This window comes from Urocampus carinirostris, chromosome 2 (genome assembly GCF_059441175.1).
Source record: "Urocampus carinirostris isolate Australia breed hairy pipefish chromosome 2, RoL_Ucar_1.0, whole genome shotgun sequence".
NCBI lineage: Eukaryota > Metazoa > Chordata > Actinopteri > Syngnathiformes > Syngnathidae > Urocampus > Urocampus carinirostris.
Window position 1 is genome coordinate 66943207 of NC_142350.1, and position 20704 is coordinate 66963910.

The 20704-nt window shown below is 38.2% G+C and overlaps 1 protein-coding gene across 2 annotated transcripts in view; it reads right to left on the bottom strand.

Annotated features, from left to right (window-relative positions):
* bmper (BMP binding endothelial regulator) overlaps positions 1 to 20704 on the bottom strand; it is a 66710-nt gene that overhangs the window by 23404 nt on the left and 22602 nt on the right. Inside the window, exons 1-2 of one of the 2 annotated variants that reach the window (XM_088328145.1) lie at positions 14673 to 14723; positions 5507 to 5606 (exon numbers count right to left, since the gene is read on the bottom strand). Coding sequence is in view for 1 of the 2 variants with exons in the window: in XM_088328146.1 (XP_088184272.1) it covers positions 5507 to 5606 (100 nt within the window). In the remaining variant the exon portion in view is untranslated. Of the gene's footprint in view, positions 1 to 5506; positions 5607 to 14672; positions 14724 to 20704 lie in introns of those variants that run through there. The other variant, XM_088328146.1, reaches the window with a different exon arrangement.

Genomic DNA, 20704 nt, shown 5'->3' on the forward strand with positions numbered 1-20704 from the left:
AAGACCTCCCAAAGCGCTTTACAATGTGCTTCACACTTTTCCCTTTTATACACTAACTCACCGATAGCAGCGTCATCCATGCAAGGCAACTACCTGCTATCGGGGGCATTAGGGATTCAGTGTCTTGCCCACGGACACTTTGACATATAACACAAAGGAGCCGGAAATCGAACCTGCGACCTCTTGATCCCAAGTTGAGCGCTTTACCCCCCGAGCACACATTCACCCTGCCTTTTTCTATTGAGTAGGTGGGATTGCTGGAATTTAGTTTTATTTGGGTTGTTATATTATTAAAAAAATAAGGGCCGATATAGCGGCCAAATAATCGATTTGCTGTGCGATAAAATGGTACATATTATTTTTAGAAGTAAAAATGTTCTTTACATCAAAATCAATCTAACAGTAATATATTAACCGATTAATTCCTGCAAACAGAATTTACTCTTTGAGCAAAAACCTAGACGATACCTTTATTCGAACAGTTTATGAAATCGGGGCCACTTAATCGGCCCAAAAAAATTGAGGTAAACATTGATGTGCGCTCCCTTCTCAAGGTTTCTTCATTTTCCTCATGTTGAGGTTTTTGAGTTTTCCCTTGCCCTTATGTAGGTTTTAGATCAGGGGATGGTGTCATAATAGTCTGTAGTTTGCAATAGTCTGTGCAGCCCTTTGAGACTCTTTGTGATTAAGGGCGTCTCAAATAAACATGACTTGACTTGAGGTTTTTGAGTTTTTCCTTGCCCTCATGTAGGTTTTAGATCAGAGGATGGTGTCATAATAGTCTGTAGTTTGCAAAAGTCTGTGCAGCCCTTTGAGACTCTTTGTGATTAAGGGCGTCTCAAATAAACATGACTTGACTTGAGGTTTTTGAGTTTTTCCTTGCTCTCATGTAGGTTTTAGATCAGGGGATGGTGTCATACTAGTCTGTGGTCTGTGCAGCCCTTTGAGACTCCTTGTGATTAAGGGCGTCGCAAATAAACAAAATTCCTTCTTTTTTAAATCTTATTTGGTCCACAAATAATGAATACCCTTCCCAAAGTATTTACTCTTTGATTTAAAAGTAAGATTTTATCTGCATTGACTGGGCAACAGTTGACGAAACCGGGCTGAAACATATTAATCGGTGCACCCATCTTAGATAGTTGCAATGTTATCACCTTTTATTACTTATCACACTCCGTAAAGAGCTTTTTGAGTGCTACCTTTAAATAGTAGGGAAAAAGGATTTTATTGTCGGTCTCGTAAAGTTTCAAAAGACACAGCAGGACCTCATGTGACCACTAAATGATGTCATAACCAGCCTGAATTTTACTGAGGGATATAAATACGCATCATAATCACGCATCACTTTTTAAATTGTATTTTTTTCTTTCATTGTTTGTACAGTGTCCTTGGGTGGCCTGAAAGGCGCTTTTAAATAAAATGCATTATTATTATTATTATTATTATAATTACATGGAAGCTGGTCAAAAGCCAATAAAATATTTTTATCTCGCTCACTGACACCCTATTGCAACAGTATCTTTGACGTATTTCGCTGTGAACGGCGCTGAATGGTGCTCTGCTTACAGGGTTGGGTAGGGTTACTTTAAATGGATTACTTTCAATGACTTTTGGATTACTCCAATACCAAATAATGCTAATAAAAGACAAAAGAAACAAAATATGAATAAAATGACTCCATTTTGTGCAGGCTTGGGGAGTAACAGAATACATGGAATGGCAAAAAAATGTTGGCAAGCTGTTTGGATTCATTTTAATTTTGTTTCTGTCGCATTTTATGTTAGTTTTGCCGGAGATCAAAGAGATCAAAGCCAGGAGAGAAAGCTTACCACGTGTTGTGAGTCATCATTTGATTCATATTTAGTTTCTTTTGTCTTTTATTAACATATTTGCTATTGGAGTAATCCAAAAGTCATTGAAAGTAATCCAGTTAAAGTAACCCTACCCAACCCTGCCTGCTTATACTATAATCCTTCGATTTAGTGGCCTCAGTGCATCAGGGTGAAAATTATTCCATGATCAAGCAATGGCTTCTGTCCACCAAAAAGTGAATCGCACTCGTGCGGCCACGAGCCATTATCCCCGATCACATACGCCTGGGACCTGTAGAGTACACTTTAGTTAGACCTCATGGCTTTTTTGCCATTACAGTATTTTCGCCCAAAATGAACTGCACTCGTGCGGCCGTAATCCATTATCCCTGATTCCATGTTGCTGCCAGTGGGGCCGGGCTTAAGGCATACAATTCTGGCCGGTTAAAATGAAATGCACAGTTGTGGCCGCGATCCATTATCCCCAGTCGAGTACCCTATAAACTGATAGTTTTATAAGCATATTATTTATGCTAGTTATCTGAATACCTCTTAATATGTCACGTTGATACCGATGTATTCCAGCGTGTCTGAGATATGCACATGTCATGTTTATTTGTAAAATATTTGTCAAAGGGCTGCACAGACCACAGATTATTCCAAACCACAGACTATTATGACACCATCCCCTGATCTAAAACCTACATGACGGCAAGGAAAAACTCAAAAATCTCAACATGAAGAATATGAAGAAACCTTGAGAAGGGACCGCACATGAGGTAATCCCCCTTCCAGGACCAGGCTGCAACGGAGAGTAAATGGTGTTTTCATCTTTCAAGCTGACATGTTTGTTTTTGGTGTTGGATTTTAATCGGATAAATTTACCCCAACAATCAACTTACACTCCGAGTGTGACTTGTACATGTTTTTTGCCTCTAAATTATGCATTTTTTGGCTGGTGCGGCTTATACCCTGGAGAGACTTACAGTCCGTTAATCATGATAAATGAGGGATTACAGTATATATATACATATATCCATCCATCCATTAGCTGCACCGCTTATCCTCAGTAGGGTCGCCCATTTTTCACAACTTGAAACACAATAATACGACTCATCGCAAAAAAAAACCATTGTTGCAAAGTATTAGAATTGATAATAAGAATATATAACCGAACAACACTTTAAATTTAAGTCTATTATAAATCTACTTTTAACATTCATTGCATTTATATGACATCGCTGTTTTCCATCTGCCATCAGTATGTACCTGTATTGACTCATCTTCGTTCATGCAATGTTTGCATTGCGTTTTCTGCTAAAAGCCACGTGAACTCCTCTTTCCACCATGCTTTTAATGTACGTTTACGTTTTGTAGCGTCATCAATTTTGTTAGCTTCTTTTAAATATTTCTTCTGGGGCTGAGGTTTTGGCTTGATTCTAGACCAGGGGTGGCCAACCCGCGGCTCTCGAGCCGCATGCGGCTCTTGAACTAGTTTCATGCGGCTCTTTAGGAGCTGTTATAAACTTGTTTAATGCGGCTCTTTCGAAGCTGTAACATGACATGCATCAAGAATGTTTAGCCGGCACTGTAATTTGCCTTCCCTACAGGTAGATGGCACTCCGACAATGAATGTCTGTTTTAGTGACGTAAAACGAGCGACGAGAAAATATTTGTTTGACAAAATGTATTGTAGTCAATTTATGTGAAATTACCTCTTGAAATGGCAGGTAAAAAGGCACAGCCAAACTAAAATATGAAGAAGAACACAGGACGTTTTTGCCAGAATGGGATAGTTTATATTATTTTATTAAACGCAATGGCAAGCCTATCTGCCTTATACGTAACGCGGCATTAGCACATTCAAAGCTTCAAATCTTCAGCGTCAATTCAGCTCACTCCACCCTAACATCGAACAGGAATTTCCAAAAGGGACTGAACTTAGTAAGAAAAAGTTGTTGACTACGAAAAGCAAAGCAGAAAAACAGTTGCATTTCTTTCAAAAAAATTATGAAACACTCTGAGACCGTAACGCTTGCTTCGTATCAGTTAGCTTGGAACATAGCACGGGCTAAAAAGCTATACATCGAAAGAGAATTCATTAAAAATGCGTCATTGACGCCTTTGAAATCTTGGCTCCTGTAGACAACAAACTAAAACAGAGCAAATCAGATGTTCAACTGTCTCGCCACAGTATGGAACGAAGAATATCCGATATTAATGCAGCTGTTGAATAACAGTTGCACACTGACCTGCAAACAAACTAACTGCAAGAGCTACGGATGGAGCGCCAGCCATCATCGGATCAATGAACGGGCTTGTGGGACTGTACAAAGCTGATCAAACATTTCCAGACTTTTGGGATTTCCACTGCATCATCCACAGGGAGCAACTCGTGTCTAAATCACTCAAATTTGACAACGTCATGAAACCTGTGATGGAAATCGTCAACTTCATCTGCACACATGCGCTTAACCGGAGGATATTCAGGAATATCATCGCTGAACTGGACCAAGGACTTCCAGGTGAGGTGGCTGTCAAAAAGCCAGGTACTATCTCGCTTCTTTGAGCTTTTGGATCCAGTGAAACTGTTCATGGAAGAGAAGGACAAGGACTATCCCAAGCTCTCAGACCTCAAGTCGATAATGGATCTGGAACAGTGCTCACAATGTTAACTGTTGAAAATTATTGATATTATCATGTTGGTGTGGTTATTTTCATCAGATCTAGTCGAGTAGAGATTTGTGTATGCGTGCGTACATGATTAAAAGATGTTTATGTGTATAATGTGGCATTTTTAGGAACAAAGAAAAAAAATAATCAACTCGCCCCCGTTAACAACTATGATGTGGCTCTTTGTAGTAACACAGACGAAAAATTGGCTCTTAGTCGCTGAATGGTTGGCCACCCCTGTTCTAGACCATTTACCCATTTTTCTTGTGTTCTCTGTACATCTACTTTGGAAAATGATATGCAAAGGCACGACCTTATAACGCTCGGGAAAGTCCGGAAGCACAAAGTTATTCGATGCAGGCTTCTGATTTGCTGCCGAGTATGCAAATTGCCAAACGAAACAAAATTCTGAAATTACCAAACCTAACGAAGATTTCGAAGTCGGAATAAAGCAAATGTTTGGTTTGAAAAAATAAATAAAAATATTTTTGTTTGTTTGGTTTTTTTCACTTAAACGGTATAACACACTAATAACACAAAGGAAAAAATGACTTGTTATGGCCATAATTATAATTATAAAACGACCCCCTTAATGGAAGTGTCACAATTAAGTCAACACAAATGCTCCGAGTCCCAGTGGTATATCTGTACAATATTATAGTATATTTAACCTCATAAAATTCTTAGGGAACCTCCTGTGTGAGTTCAAATCCAGCTACCGGGCTTCTTGTGCGGAGTTTGTATGTTCTCCCCGTGCTTGCGTGGATTTCCTCCGGGCACTCCGGTTTCCTCCCACATTCCAAAGACATGCATTTCAGGTAGATTGGCCGGTCCAAATTGTCCCTAGGTGTGAATGAGTGAGCGAGTTGTCTGTCCCTGTGTGCCCTGCGATTGGCTGGCAACCGGTTCAGGGTGTCCCCTGCCCACTGCCCGATGATTGCTGGGATGGGCTCCAGCACCCCCGCGACCCTACTGAGGATAAGCTGTGCGGGAGATGAGATGAGATAAGAAATTCTTACCTTTGCATCTTTCGCAGCACGCGCCGCTTTGTTTGACCACGAGTGCGCAATCTTCGGAGACGGGCGGACATTTCTCCTGCTTGCAGTCAGCCTTACCCTCCTGTCAGCCGCAGAAGAGGCAGAACAAAAAGAATTGAAAGATTGGTTAGTGTTCCTTTTTGATTTTTGCTCAAAAAACATCATTTTGAAGGGTAAAATGGGAGGACACGCCAGAGAACATTGTAATTATTGTTGTTAGAAGTTATGAGGTCAGTGCAATAATCAACATCCACACATGTTTCACAACAGTTTTCTGTTTGGATTTTCTCTAGGAAAGAAAACAAGATGAAAATATAGTAAACATGTAAAAACAGGTTAAAAATGTAGTAAAATCCTATATTACAGAAATATTTTTGACCAAAATTATAAGGTTTATTACTTCCTCAGCCACGGTGACCGCAAAAACGTTATACTGTCAGAAAGTGTGCCTTACAATGTTATGAACCCGAACAGGAGGAGAACCCAAATGCGTGACGTTTCTCACACAAGCTTTTATTTTACGGGAAATGAGGCAGTCATGCACATTAAGCAGAAGTCTGGCGTGGAATGACAGGAAGCCAGAGGTCGACAAGATCGATACCAATTGCACAAGCAAATATCGGACAGATGGGGTCGATACCGGACAGGACGGGACAGACAGGGTTGATATCAAAACTGAATATCGAAATTACACAGGACCAACTACACGAGAACGAAACTGAAGATCGATATTGAACAGGACAAAATAGACGGGAACAATACCGGACAGGAAACTGGACAGAGTCAAAACCCATGCCTTGTAGAATAGAAGAATAGAATAGAATATACCTTTATTGTCATTGTTACAAAATGGGTTAACATATTGTGACAACAAAATTGGGCATGGCACTCCAGGTTCAGATATTCACAGTGAGGATAAAAGAAAACAAGAAGATAAAGGAACAGAGAAGATAAGGTTATAAAAACAAGGAGGATAAGGTTATAGTTATAATTTACACAATATTTACACAAAGAAATGTAGGATGTTACATACAGTTGGTATCGTAATACAGTTTGGTATCATAAGGGTTTTGCAATATGCATTTGGTGCAAAAATAGTCAACATAGTGCAAAAAATAGTCAACATATAGTCAACATGTGGGTGCAGAGGTTCGTTGACGGACTGACAAAGGGTGAGTGAGAGTACTGAGCTTAAATACAAAGGAAGCCAATCTGTTAACGAGCCACAGCAACCGTGACATACGATTTTTTGTTGGAAAAAGTGTTCCTTGATTCCATAAAGTTGGGAAACAATGTCTTAAGCATGTATTACATGTTTTCCTCAAATATTGTTGTAAAAGAAGTACACTACTTGAATGAATTCTATTATATTTTCTCCATCCAGTCATCCATCTTCACAAGTTCTGTTTCTCATAACCATCAATGTGAGTCAACCTCTCCCCCGTCAGTGACGAGGATAAAAAAAGCATAAAATATCCAAATATGGCGGAAAAAAATGGATCATCAAACCGGTAAACAACTAAAAGCGGTTTTGTCCGTTTCAAACGGAGAAAACGGAGATGTTACGCAAAACTAAATATAGAAAAGATGGATTATACTCTGTAATTGTCACTGACGCCGTTTCCAGACAGGACAGTTTTCGGAACCCTTTTCTGTCTGCTGCCTGTTGTTTCATCATGCGGTTTGGGTTTTATTGTTACATTCGGTTTATTTGCTGCGTCACTGCAGTAAACTTGGAACATGCTTGGTTAAATTTAGTTCGAAAACATCATGTCGAGGAAGAGGACGCGTAAGCAGAGTTAAATTGGAAAAAAAAAAAATGGATGTTTGTATCGTGTGCTTAAAATGCGTGAGATCACAATTAACAGCATGCTTAAGGACTGTACTTCCCAAATCCATTCAATAAGTGGACTAAGTAAATGGGGAAAAAACACTGGACCGTGTGTAAAGTAAGATCCAACATCTAGTTGGATAGGGCCATCTCTGTCTGTCCCTCACCTCCTCATACACCCCCCTCCGGAGGAAAACAAAGCCTATGCAACAAGGACAGTACAAACATCTTCTTTGTTCCTGTATCTCTTTGTTTTCTTTATCCTCACTTTAAAATGTGGGCCTGGAGTGCCACGTCCAATTTCGTTGTCACAATATATTCAACCCATGTTGTAACAATGACAATGAAGGTATATTCTAATTCTTCTAATTCTTACAGTGAAGTTGAAGTAAATACAATAAATATGGAATACTTACTTTTTATGCATGCAACAAATGAAAATGAAATTCATTTTGCTTAATTTATTGTATAGAGATTTGGGGGAATAAATATCAGAGCAATATAGAAATGCATACAGATAAAAGTGCATAATGATACAAACATTTTAAGTCAAGTTAAGTCGCATTATTTGTAAGGCCCTTAATCACAAGATGTCTCAAAGGACTGCACAGGTTACAATTACACCATCCCCTGATCTTAAACCAACATGCGGGAAAGATAATACTATAGAAAAATTACAACAAATACTATAAATATACAACTACGGTAATATTAAAAAAAATATTACTTTGGAAATACTACAACAATTCTACAAAATATTACTATGGAAATACTTTCAATTAGGTCTGGAAAAATACTACATAAATAACACTACACTAATATTATTATATAAAAATATTCATACAGAAATGTTGTGACAGAAATACTACTAGAGGAATATTATGCCAGAAATAAAACAAAACTACAATTACAGTAACGCTACAGATACTACAGATATACAACAAAATATCTAATATGGAAGGACTGCAAAATACTACAGAAGTCCGAGTGCAGAAATACTACAAAAAGACAAAAAAAAAAATAACACTACAGTAATATTACCCCAGTAATATTACAATATAGAATTTAGTGCTTGAATATTAAAATAATTTGACTTAAATCATTTGTGAGTTTTACAAAAGCATTTGGATGAAACTAATCTATTTAAAAACCATTTTCAATGAAATTTAACATGTACATGTCTGAATGTATATTCATAAATGAAAAAAATGGGATTGAAGGGGCCCCTTGGCCATTATTTTAACCAAATGTGGCCTCGGACTCCTAATATAATTTGAAGTTATAACAAAACCTAAATTCCCATTATCAGTATTGTATTGTATTTATTTATTCATTCAGCAAGTATAAACCATAAACATGATATATACAAGAAATCATTTGACACGCGAACTCTCAATAATGATAATATAATAGATTTAAAAGAATAAAAAGAATAGAGTAAAAACGATATTGTAGTGTATAATACTAGGTAATTATATAGAATAGTTTAAAAAGAAAGAATATGTAAATAACAAGACTAGAGTAGAATAGGTCGGAGGAACGCCGTTGGCATAATAATACTATAAATAAGCAGTTTAGTGTACGTTTTCTCGTTCGATCGATGTAGATACTATGCAGGGACGGAAGGCCAGAACTTATTATTTCCTCTGCCGTCCTCACTACTGATTCCATTCTTTCTGATTGACGCGCCCAAACCAGACTGTGATTGACCTAGTTAAAACGGATTCAAAGATAGCACGATAAAAATTGACTAGAATGGATTGACGGACTCCGAATGATTTGAGTTGACGAAGGAAGTCTGGCTGACTTTAGAATGAATATCAATAGCATTGACAGTCCATGTGAGGTCAGCTGACAAGTAAGTACCCAGAAACTTGAATGAATGGACCAGTTCCACCTCACTACCATTAATTGACAGTGGCACATGCGGGGGAGGCTTAGTACGGAAATCTATTATCATCTCCTACACAAAGCCAGTAAGCACCATCTTCCAACAAAAACAGTTGTTTCTACAGGGCAGACATTCGTCATATCAGGAACCGTAACTTCTAGGTCCAATATTCCTGCACAACGTCAAAATAGCATTGTATTGTATTTATATAGCGGGGCCTAGCGGGAGGGAGAGAGAGTCAAGAACACAGCCACATACTTGACTCTTTTTCGGGATTGACACAGAGGAGGGGATTCCCAGCCCCCTCGCTCAACCCAACCGATGTGTCGCAACACCTGTCATTGGGAGTCATTAAGTGACCAAACCCCCCCAATTCCAATCGAGTCTTAGGTATGACTTAGCCGAGCCTCAGACCAGCGTCCTCCCAGTCTGGGGGGGAGCGCCCTACCTCCAAGCCCACCGAGCTGGTTTAAAAGTAATTTTTTTTAAATGTATTCAATTATGGAATGATTTAGATAATGACTTTCAAAATGTCCCTAATTTACACCCATTTAAAAAAATCATACACCATACGTCATACATATTAAGGAAGATTCATTTATTGAGTTTCTTTGGGAATTAAATGTTATAGGAGTCACTGGTAAGGATCGATACGAGTTTTTCAGGGCCAGTACCGATTATTAGTGTAAAGAGGAGGCCAATATTATATATAACCAATATTTGGAGCCAGTCTTCATTTGCTGTAAAAGCTTAAAATTTGGAGCAAGAAATTTGCGATATTGTCAAAAACAAACGAAAATATTTGTTATAAATAAAAAATAAATAAATAGCTCTCAGAATCATTTTACAGTAAATTAAAATTTCAACACAACTAAATTTACAAATCTTTAACTTAAACCAAAAACGAACAGTGCAGGAAACAAAATTAGGCTTAGTAGTACCTTGCACTACGGTACATAAAAACTTAAATAGATCCCTTATTTTTTCTTCACAATAAATAAAAATGTCAATACAACCAACATGACTAATTTAAAACACAAATTGCATTGAAATTTCAACAGAGCTCGCACATTAAAAAGTGTGGGCACTCACAAATGTTATGGTAACAGCTCATCACTCAGCCTCCCACTATCGCATGCTTTCTATGGTCTCTCTCAATCACAAACGTGCTTGATTAACGAATTAATGATGCGTATCCCATCAGAAGACACGAGGTGGGTAGCGTGTGAGACAGAAGGCAGAGAGGGAGAGAAAGTATCCCACTATCTATCTCTATCTGAGCCTCAATAATCGTCCCGTCGAATAATTAAAAATGCCAACACCGTGTTCTGTCAAAGTCCCCAGATATACATGCCGATAAACAGCCCACCTTATTATTGGTCAACTTCTAATTGCTGGTGATATTATTATGAGTTAGAAATTTCATTTATTTGTTTTCTAGTTATGGTTTTGAATATATCTTCCCTGCGAGGAATACAATAGAATAGGAGTTGGGCAGGAGTGTCCAAACCTTTCAGAAATTGGGCCAGACCTAAAAAGCTTATTCAGCCTGGCATTCTTTAATAAATTCAGTCTCTGTCAAAGGTTTGCAGTGCGACCACGGTCTCGTGAAAAAGTGCTGCTGTGCCGTTTAAACAGCTTCCAGTAGCTTCACTTTTTCACACCGTCCGTTTCCTTAGCTTTTTAGTCAGAATGTTTTGTCTGGCAGTGCCTCTTGATTTTATATTCTTTGGAATCATCCTCAGTCTCTCGACAAATAAGGCAAATTGAATTTTGGGGGGATTTTGGTGAAAAATACTCCAATTTCGACTTGTCCTGGAAGCAGCGGCCCTCACAGTCAAATTTCATTTTTTGATTTACAGTCGCAATGTTGGAAATGAGGTGGGCTACTGCCATCATCTGATGGAATGGTGATTTTTTTTTTTTTTTAAATTGATCACAGACCATAACTAGTCCCTGGGCTGGACTTTGGACATGCCCGGGTGTAGGCACTAAAAAGCTTCGGTTTCAACCTACTAGCTTTGGGCACATCTTCATGTATTGCATAATTGTATTTTAAAGCTGTATTTTTGTGCTTTTTTTTACTAATTGTTTGATAATTTAGGGGCAGCAGTAGCTCAGGAGGTAGAGCGCTCGTCTTGGGATCAAGGGATCCCAGTTCGAATCCCGGCTCGTCCGTGTCACATGTCGAAGTGTCCTTGGGTAAGACACTGAACCCCTAATGACCTCAATAAGCAGGTTAGCGCCTTACATGGCTGCAATACAAGGCCGCTATTGGGAAATGTGGAGCACATTGTAAAGCGCTTTGGGAATTCATTGACTTGAAAAGCGCTATATGAATGCAGATCATTTCACTTCATGATTGATGTTGTTTTTTGTGCTATGCCGAAAATAAAAAAGCCACAAACGAATACATATATGATTCCTACATGATAAGATTCCCTTTTAGTGTACTACTTGTGTCCAAGGTCTTGTCCTTGTTTTGCTCCCGTCATCTGTTAACACAAAGTGGTGTTCGTACATGTGACCTAAGGCATCCACCCCCACCGTATCCCCCTATCTGACCCTCCATCACCCCTCCATGGGGTCTCTTGTCTATAGGTCAGAGGTGGTGACGGGTCATAATGCCTTCTAAACACTCGACATACCGCGACACCGAGGCTGCACCGCTGGATGACCGTCTGCCGCCACCATTAAATACACACGGCGGACGCATTGATTTACCGAAGTCTCGAGAAAACATGAAAATCAAACCTCTCTTGAAATGTCATGCGGAAACAGATTACATCTCAGCCAGCAATCAAATTACGCATAGGTCACAACATTTCCAGCCTGCAGGATGTGAATGGTAATTGTTTTACAGGACATTCAAACTCCTGTGACGAATACAAGTCCACTTTACAAAGAGCAGAATATGAACTATGGGCATTGATGTGGCAAAAAAACCCCACCAACGAGTAAAAAATGTTTCAATTTGATTTGTTTTTCTATTAATCATTCATTCATGTTACCCATTAGATCAGGGGTCAGGAACATTTTTGATCCAAAGAGCCATACAAGCAATTAGGGTGGTGTTCCGCAGGGTTCAGTACTTGGCCCCCTTCTTTTCAGCATTTACATGCTTCCATGAGATGATATTATTCGCAAGTATAATATCAGTTTTCATCGCTACGCAGATGACAGTCACTATATCTTCCGATGGAGGAATCTGCCACACTAAACTGTGGAAATTTGGAAGCCTGCTTCACGGAGATAAAAGAATGGATGTCACTTAACTTCTTGCGCCTTAACGCTGAAAAGACCGAAATGCTAGTTATTGGTCATCTAAATGCCGTGACTTGTTCTTAATACCTGAACATTGACGAATGTAATATCGCCCAGAGTGACTCAGTCAAAAAATTAGGTGTCATATTTCAAAGACACATTAAGAATATTACTAGAACAGCTTTTTTCCCTCTTCCCAACATTGCTAAAATTCGCCCTATGCTGTCTCAGTCGGATGCGGGGATTATAATTCATGGGTTTGTTACCTCCCGTCTCGATGACTGCAATGCACTACTCTCCGGTCTCCCGAAGTCCAAAATCAAGAGCCTTCAGCTGGTACAAAATGTTGCAGAAAGGGTTTTAACTGAGACAAGAAAATTTGATCACATGACCCCGATTTTAGCTAACCTGCATTGGCTCCCTGTTAGCTTAAGATGTGATTTTAAGGTTCTGTTGGTAGTATACAAAATCATGCATGGACCTGCTCGCTCATTTCTTTCAGATTTAATTTTGCCCTATTTTCCGGTCCAGAGCCTTCGCTCTGAAAACGCTGGTCTACTAGTGATCCCAAGAGCCAAGAAGAGATCCACAGGTTTGAGAGCGCTCTCCATTCGGGCCCCGGTGCTGTGGAAGTCTTTTTTCTTTTTTCTTCTCTCTCTCTCTCTCTCTCTCTCTCTCTCTCCCTCTCTCTCTCTCCCTCTCTCTCTCTCTCTCTCTCGTCCGGCCCCCGAGAGAATGGTCGTCCTATCGTGTGAGACGGAGTGTTAGCCATTAGCTGTTATTTTACTGAAGAATTTACAAGAGGAAAAAAAATAAATGAGTAAGAACATGTCCAGAAATCTCTTAAGAGTGGAAAACCCTTCAAAATGGTTGAAAGAGAGTTGGATGAAGAAATAGGTTTGTCTGGAGAGGATCGATCTTAACCTGAGAAATCAAAATTTAAAAAAAAACTCTTTTGGTCAATTAAGGTTTTTAATGAGCTTCCATATAATGGATTCCTTAACGATAAACAGCTTAACATGGTATGTGATTGTAAACTGAAGTATACCTGTCCGTGTCTTTGGATTTGCATGGTTTTCAGTTGCAATTGCTTAGACTACATTTGGAACAATTCCAGAAAATAGCAAATGTCTCATTTTATCTCTGTGCCGGATGTATTATTAACAAAAAGGCACATATCTAGCTCACAATCAGTCTTCGGTATACTAAAAAAAATAAAAACAAAAAATGACAATAACAATAGGCAGCACGGCGGCGCAGTGGTTAGCGCGTGTGCGGCACAGTTCTAAGGTCATAAGATCGAACCTTCTGTGTGGAGTTTGCATGTTCTCCTCGTGCTTGCGTGGGTTTCCTCCGGGCACTCCAGTTTCCTCCCACATTCAAAAAACATGCTTGTCAGGTTAATTGGCCGGTCCAAATGGTCCCTAGGTTTTAAATGAGTGAGTGTCTGTCTCTCTGTGCCCTGCGACTGTCTGGAAACCAGTTCAGGGTGTCCCCTGCCCACTGCCCGAAGACAGCTGGGATGGGCTCCAGCACCCCGCGACCCTACTGAGGATAAGCGGTGCAGTTAATGGATGGATGGACAATTACAATAGTTATACAAAAAACAATATCGTGCTTGTGTAAAAGCAGTAGTGACAAACTTACCAAAAATGGAACTCTAATGCGATCGTTGGAGCAATTTATTCATTTTAAAAAAACGTTATCGTTTTAAAACAAGGCAACTATAGACTAAAATACTAGTCTCAAGCTAAGATTTTGTTGTTGTTATTTAAATTTAAAATAAACAAGTTTAAAAAAAAAAAAAACATCCGTCGTGCTGGTAGATATGCAATAGTTTAAACAGATTTTAATCCTAATTTAAATAAATATTAAGACATTATAACAAAATACATTAATTACAGTGGGTAAAAAAAATCAATTTTACCAAAAAAACTACTCAGAACATGATCAGGATGACGAAAATTGAAAACTTTAAATTGTCCCTCAAGTTACAGTAGTAAGTACCTAGCCAGTGGTGCTAAACTACACGCAACCTCAATTTCAAAAGACATAAAAGTATTGTTTTAAGACTAAAAGGCAGCACGTATTCACTTTGACTAATATTGTAACAAAAACTACCCTCAAAATTTCAACAATATACCCAATAAGTGATTATTTACCGAAATTAGCAGAGGAGCCGTGGGTTGCTAGTTACCTACATTGAAGCATCAGGTGTCGCAGTGTATCCTGGGAATTATAGTCCGGTATTAGCAAACTTGAATTCTTCTTTATTCGTCTTTTTGTTTACTCTTATTCTTCTTTGTTCTTATTCTTATTATTTTTTAATTTGTGTTCTTCTTTATTGTTAGTATTACTATTACTCGTTCTTATTATTATTATTGATTCTTCTCTATTCTTATTCTTCCTATTCTTCTTTATCCTCATTCGTTGTTCTTCTTCTTTGTTCTTCTTCTTTATTCTTCTTCTTCTTTATTTTTATTTTTATTTTTCCTTATTCTTATCCTTCTTTGTTCTTATTCTTATTCAATTTGTGTTCTTCTTTATTGTTATTACTATTACTGTTACTCTTTCTTCTTATAATTATTGATTTCGTTTTTATTCTTCTTTATTCTTATTCTTCTTTATTCTTATTCTTCTTTGTTATTATTCTTATTTTTTTATTTGTGTTTTTCTTTATTGTTATTATTATTACAATTACTCTTTCTTATTATTATTGATTTCGTTTTTTATTCTTCTCTATTCTTATTCTTCCTATTCTTCTTTATTCTCATTTATTCTTCCTCTTTGTTCTTCTTCTTCTTTATTCTTCTTCTTTATTTTTATTCTTATTCTTCCTTATTCTTACCCTTCTTTGTTCTTATTCTTATTCAATTTGTGTTCTTCCTTATTGTTATTACTATTACTGTTACTCTTTCTTCTTATACTTATCGATTTCGTTTTTTATTCTTTTTTATTCTTATTCGTCCTATTCTTCTTTATTCTCCTTCTTCTTTATTCTTATTCTTCTTTATTTTTATTCTTATTCTTTTTTATTCTTATTCTTAGTCTTTTAATTTGTGTTCTTCTTTACTGTTGTTATTATTATTACTATTAATCTTTCTTCTTATTATTATTGATTTCGTTTCTTATTCTTCTATATTCTTATTCTTTCTATTCTTCTTTATTCTCCTTCGTTATTCTTCTTTGTTCTTCTTCTCTATTCTTCTTCTTTATTTTTATTCTTGTTCTTCTTTATTATTATCTTTCTTTGTTCTTATTCGTATTCAATTTGTGTTCTTCTTTATTGTTATTACTATTACTGTTACTCTTTCTTCTTATAATTATTGATTTCGTTTTTTATTCTTACTTATTCTTATTCTTCCTATTCTTCTTTATTCGCCTTCTTCTTCTTCTTTATTCTTCTTTATTTTTTATTCTCATTCTTCTTTATTCATATTCTTATTCAATTTGTGCTCTTCTTTATTGTTATTATTATTACTATTACTCTTTCTTTTCGTTTCTTATTCTTCTCTATTCTTATTCTTCCTATTCTTCTTTATTCTTCTTATTTATTTTTTATTCTCATTCTCCTTTATTCTTAATCTTCTTTGTTCTTAGTCTTATTCAATTTGTGCTCTTCTTTATTGTTATTATTATTGATATTACTCTTTCTTTTCATTTCTTATTCTTCTCTATTCTTGTTTTTCCTATTCTTCTTTATTCTCCTTCTTCTTCATTCTTCTTTTTTGTTTTTCTTCTTCTTTATTGTTTCCCTTATTTATTGTCAGTAGTAGTAGTAGTAGTAGACGTGGGTGTAGTATAATAGAAGTGTGTTTTAATACTGGCTTTGCGACATTTTCACTCAAGTATGATGTTGTTTTACTACTTTACCGCTAGAGGGAGACAATGCCTGAGGTTGCTGCCCTTCTGTTGAACCCCATCATCCCGTTTTCCTTGCTCTTTTCCATCACTTTCACTTCATCCGCTTCAGCCGCCATCCCCCCGATTTCTTCCTGAACTTTCACCTCCTACACAAACAGGTCGGGACCCCCCTTAACACTGCATGAGCCACAGTAGCTTCGGGGAAAGGAATTCCCCAAACGGACTCACTTACTTCCCCTGAACCCCTCAGTCCCTTTTTTCCTGGATAAAGTGTAGGTGAGTAAATTTGTGGGTGTGTGTGTATTTTTTAGGGTTCACAGTTAAATTCACATTTATTCAATGTGAGGTGGGCAAACTGTGGTGCATGGGCCACATGTGGACTGCCAGGCTTTTTCATCCGGCCCGCCAAACGAAAATGGTCCAAATATAATGGCGACGCATATAACAAAAAAATAATGCATTACAAAAAAAAAAAACATGTATTATGGTGCCAATGTTGTTCCTTTGTGTGTCAACAAAAAAAATACTACTACAGAAAAACTAAAACAATCCCACAAAATGACTACAAAACTAAATATCATATTTTATGCTTTAAAAACATGGATTTAACATTTTATCATTTAATTATTTTGCTTTCATTCTGAATAAATAACAAATCTGTGTGATAATACAAAAAACATACGAATACAGTCATACCATAAGATAGAAATACTACTACAGAAACGCTACAAGAAAAATACCACGAAAATACAACTACAGTAACATTACAAAATACTAAATAAATACTACAAATATTCTACAAAAATAAGACTAAAGTACTACGATAGAATTGCTTAAAAATATTTCTACATAAATAATACAAAAATACCACTACTGAAATATTATGACAGAAGTATGACAGAAATACTGCAAAAGTACTTCTACAGATATATTACAACAGCAATACCACAAAATACTCCAGCTATAGAACAAAGATTCTACCATAGAAATTCAACAAAAATACTACTATGGAAATACTACTGCAGAAATACTACAAACATTTTTCCCCCAAAAAAACTCCAGTAATTCTACAAAATTGATACAAAAATACTACAAAAATCCAAATGCAGAGATATTGCAAAAATACAAAAAAAAAAAAAAAAAAAACGACTTCGGTAATACTACAAAATTAAGTATGAAACGAATTGCTTCAAACAAGGACATAATACATTAGTTTGCTTTAATGGAGACTGTTTAAAAACCAAATTAATAAAACTAATCCAAACGTGAGGAAGTATGATGTGTCTGCAAGTATATTCATTCACAATTTTAGAAAATGGATAGAAGCTCGGCCCAGGGAGCAGAACTTTTGCAATCTACAAAACTTTGATGAGCAACAAACAAGTCTTTGGACCCGATTTATAATAAAAAGGGAAAAATTTCATCTCCAAAGGCCTCCCATTACACCCATTGCCAAACCAAAATGTTGAAAGGGCTATCTATTCATCTATTTTCTGCCTAGCTTATCCTCAGTAGGGCCACGGGGGTGCTGGAGCCCATCCCAGTTATCTTCGGGCAGTGGGCAGGGGACACCCTGAACCGATTGTCTGCCAGTCACAGGGCACACAGACACAGACAACTCACTAAGGACAGTTTGGACCGCAAAATTAACCTGTTTTTGGAATGTGGGAGGAAACCGGAGTGCATGCAAACTCAGCACAGTTTCAGTTTAACTGATGAGTTGGGAGTCATTAGGTGACCAAAACCCCCAATCAGGGAGACAACGGGTACCAATGTTGTAAGTCTGAGGCTCGAACCAGTAACCTCCCAGTCTCGGGGCCGGCGCCCTACCCACAAGGCCACCAAGCTGGTATGGAAGGCTGGTAGCTGGATTTCAACCCATGACCTCAGAACTGTGGGGCTGCGCGCTAACCACCCGGCCGCCCCTTGAAAGAGCCATTTAAGGAAGACAACACATAGTGTGTATATATATATATATATATATACTCCATATATATCTATATTCATTGGAAACTGTGAAGAATGTTTGTGTCATATTTGTCCTCCTACAGAGACCATATCATTTTCCATTATCAAACAGTTTTGAAAACATGCCAGGGAGCCACAAGGTACCGCCAAAGAGCCGCATGCTGCTCCATAGCCGCCTGTTTCCGACCCCCCGAACTAAGTAGTTAAAACAGTTTTCTTTAACGTTTTCTATATCTGAGTATACAGTGGAACCTCGGTTTCGAACGCCTCTCAGTTCGAACAAATCGGAGTCCGACCAAAAATTTCGGTTCTGTCAAAAAATCGGAGTTCGAACGCCGGTAATGCGTGAGTGCGTACGCTAGGGTGCCATGCTGAGCGGCGTACGGGTGTTTTAGCCCCTAATTATGCCTCCGAAGAAAGTCAGTGCAAGCAGCAAAGTTGCTACAGGTGAAAAAAGAAAAGTAGTGCGTACAACTATTGCATTTGAGTAAGAAACAATAGCACCACCGTCCACCTGCGCCTTCTGCTGACCACCACAAAGGTAAGAAATCCTATTCACTGAGCAATTGGGGAAAAAACACTGGACCGTGTGTAAAGTAAGATCAAACATCTAGTTGGATCCGGCCATCTCTGTCTGTCCCTCACCCGCTTATACACCCCCCTCCGGAGGAAAACAAAGCCTATGCAACAAGGACAGTACAAACATCTTCTTTGTTTCTTTTATCTCTTTGTTTTCATTATCCTCACTGTAAAATGTGGACCTGAAGTGCCACGTCTAATTTCGTTGACACAATATATTCAACCCATGTTGTAACAATGACAATAAAGGTACAGTGGAACCTCGGTTTTCGAACGCCTCTCAGTTCGAACAAATCGGAGTCCGACCCAAAATTTTGAGAAATTCTTGCTTCGCTGTTCGGTCAAAAAAATCATACAACTATTGCATTTAAGAAAGAAATAATAGCCAAATATGAAGGAGGTGTGCGAGTGTCTGATCTTGCTAGTGAATACAGCATGGCTAAATCTACGATCAGTACGATACTAAAGAATAAGGAGGCTGTGAAATCTAGTGATGTGGCTAAGGGAGTGAGTGCTAAAAGCAAGCAACGGCCGCAAGTTTTGAAAGAGGTTAAAAAACCTTTGATGATTTTCCTCTCCCCACCGCCCACCTGCGCCTTCTGCTGACCGCCACAAAGGTAAGAAATCCTATTCATAATTCTTTTCTTTATCCTTTTTTTTTTATTTTTACACGTTCATGTTAGCGTAATCTTACGATTAGCCTGGGTTAGCTTTACGTTAAACATTCAAGGTAAACATTCAGGGTGTTGGAACGGATTAAAACGATTTACTTTATGTTTAATGGGAAAAATGATTTCGGCGATCGAACAAATCGGTTTTCGAACAGGGTTCTGGAACGGATTATGGTCGAGAACCGAGGTTCCACTGTAACATGATCAAGGACAAACATCGTATATAACGTATTCTATAATAATTCCTCCAAATCCCAGGATGAGAAATCCCCCCTTGAGTTATTTTCCCAATTGTCTTTGGAAAAGCACTTGACCATGACCAAGATGTGAGACGAACAGACAGACAAACAGACGGACAGGCAGGCGACTTGATGAAGAGGTGATGGAGATAACGGATCGTCATGGCGACTGCAATGTCAGTCTCACAATAGTCCCTCTGTGTGTGTGTTCAAGCCAAGTGTAGTGGGTCCAGACCCCCCAAAACACACACACGTACACAATATATACGAGTCTACGTGTGAGCAACCCAAGCACAAAATCCATCAGACGGCTTGGCGACAGGAGACTCACTGCAAGTCTTGGGGGGTTGGAGGGGGGTAACGAGAGGGCTGACAGATGTGGAAGTACTTGAACACACGCAGGATATACCCCCCACCCTTTTGAAAAAAAAAGACAGACCTCCTTTCAGGTGGCACAAAATGAGTGAAAAAATGGACAAAAAAGTGGGCATGCAATTGCAAACTGCTCGCACATTCTCAGTGCACAAGAAAATCGAGCCAGCGCACAAAATTCAGGGCTCGAAATTACTAATTAAGAAGCGACTTAAGTCAAAGTTACAGTGCATGAAGGTAGAAATACACGGGTTCCCCTGACGTTGTGTCCTAAATGCGGTGTTTTGAAGTCAAGGTCAAAGTAGAACGAAGTTGAGTAAAGTCGGTAGAGTTTGTCGAGAACCGGCTCCTTCGGCTCGGCTCACTCAAAGGAATCGACTCTTTCGGGTCCTAAACGGCTCTTCAGGTTTGCTTCTTTAATCCCAACGTGACTAAATATTATGTAAAATTATGCACAAAATGACTTAAAGGAAGGGGGGAATAGAACAAAAAAGAAAAAAA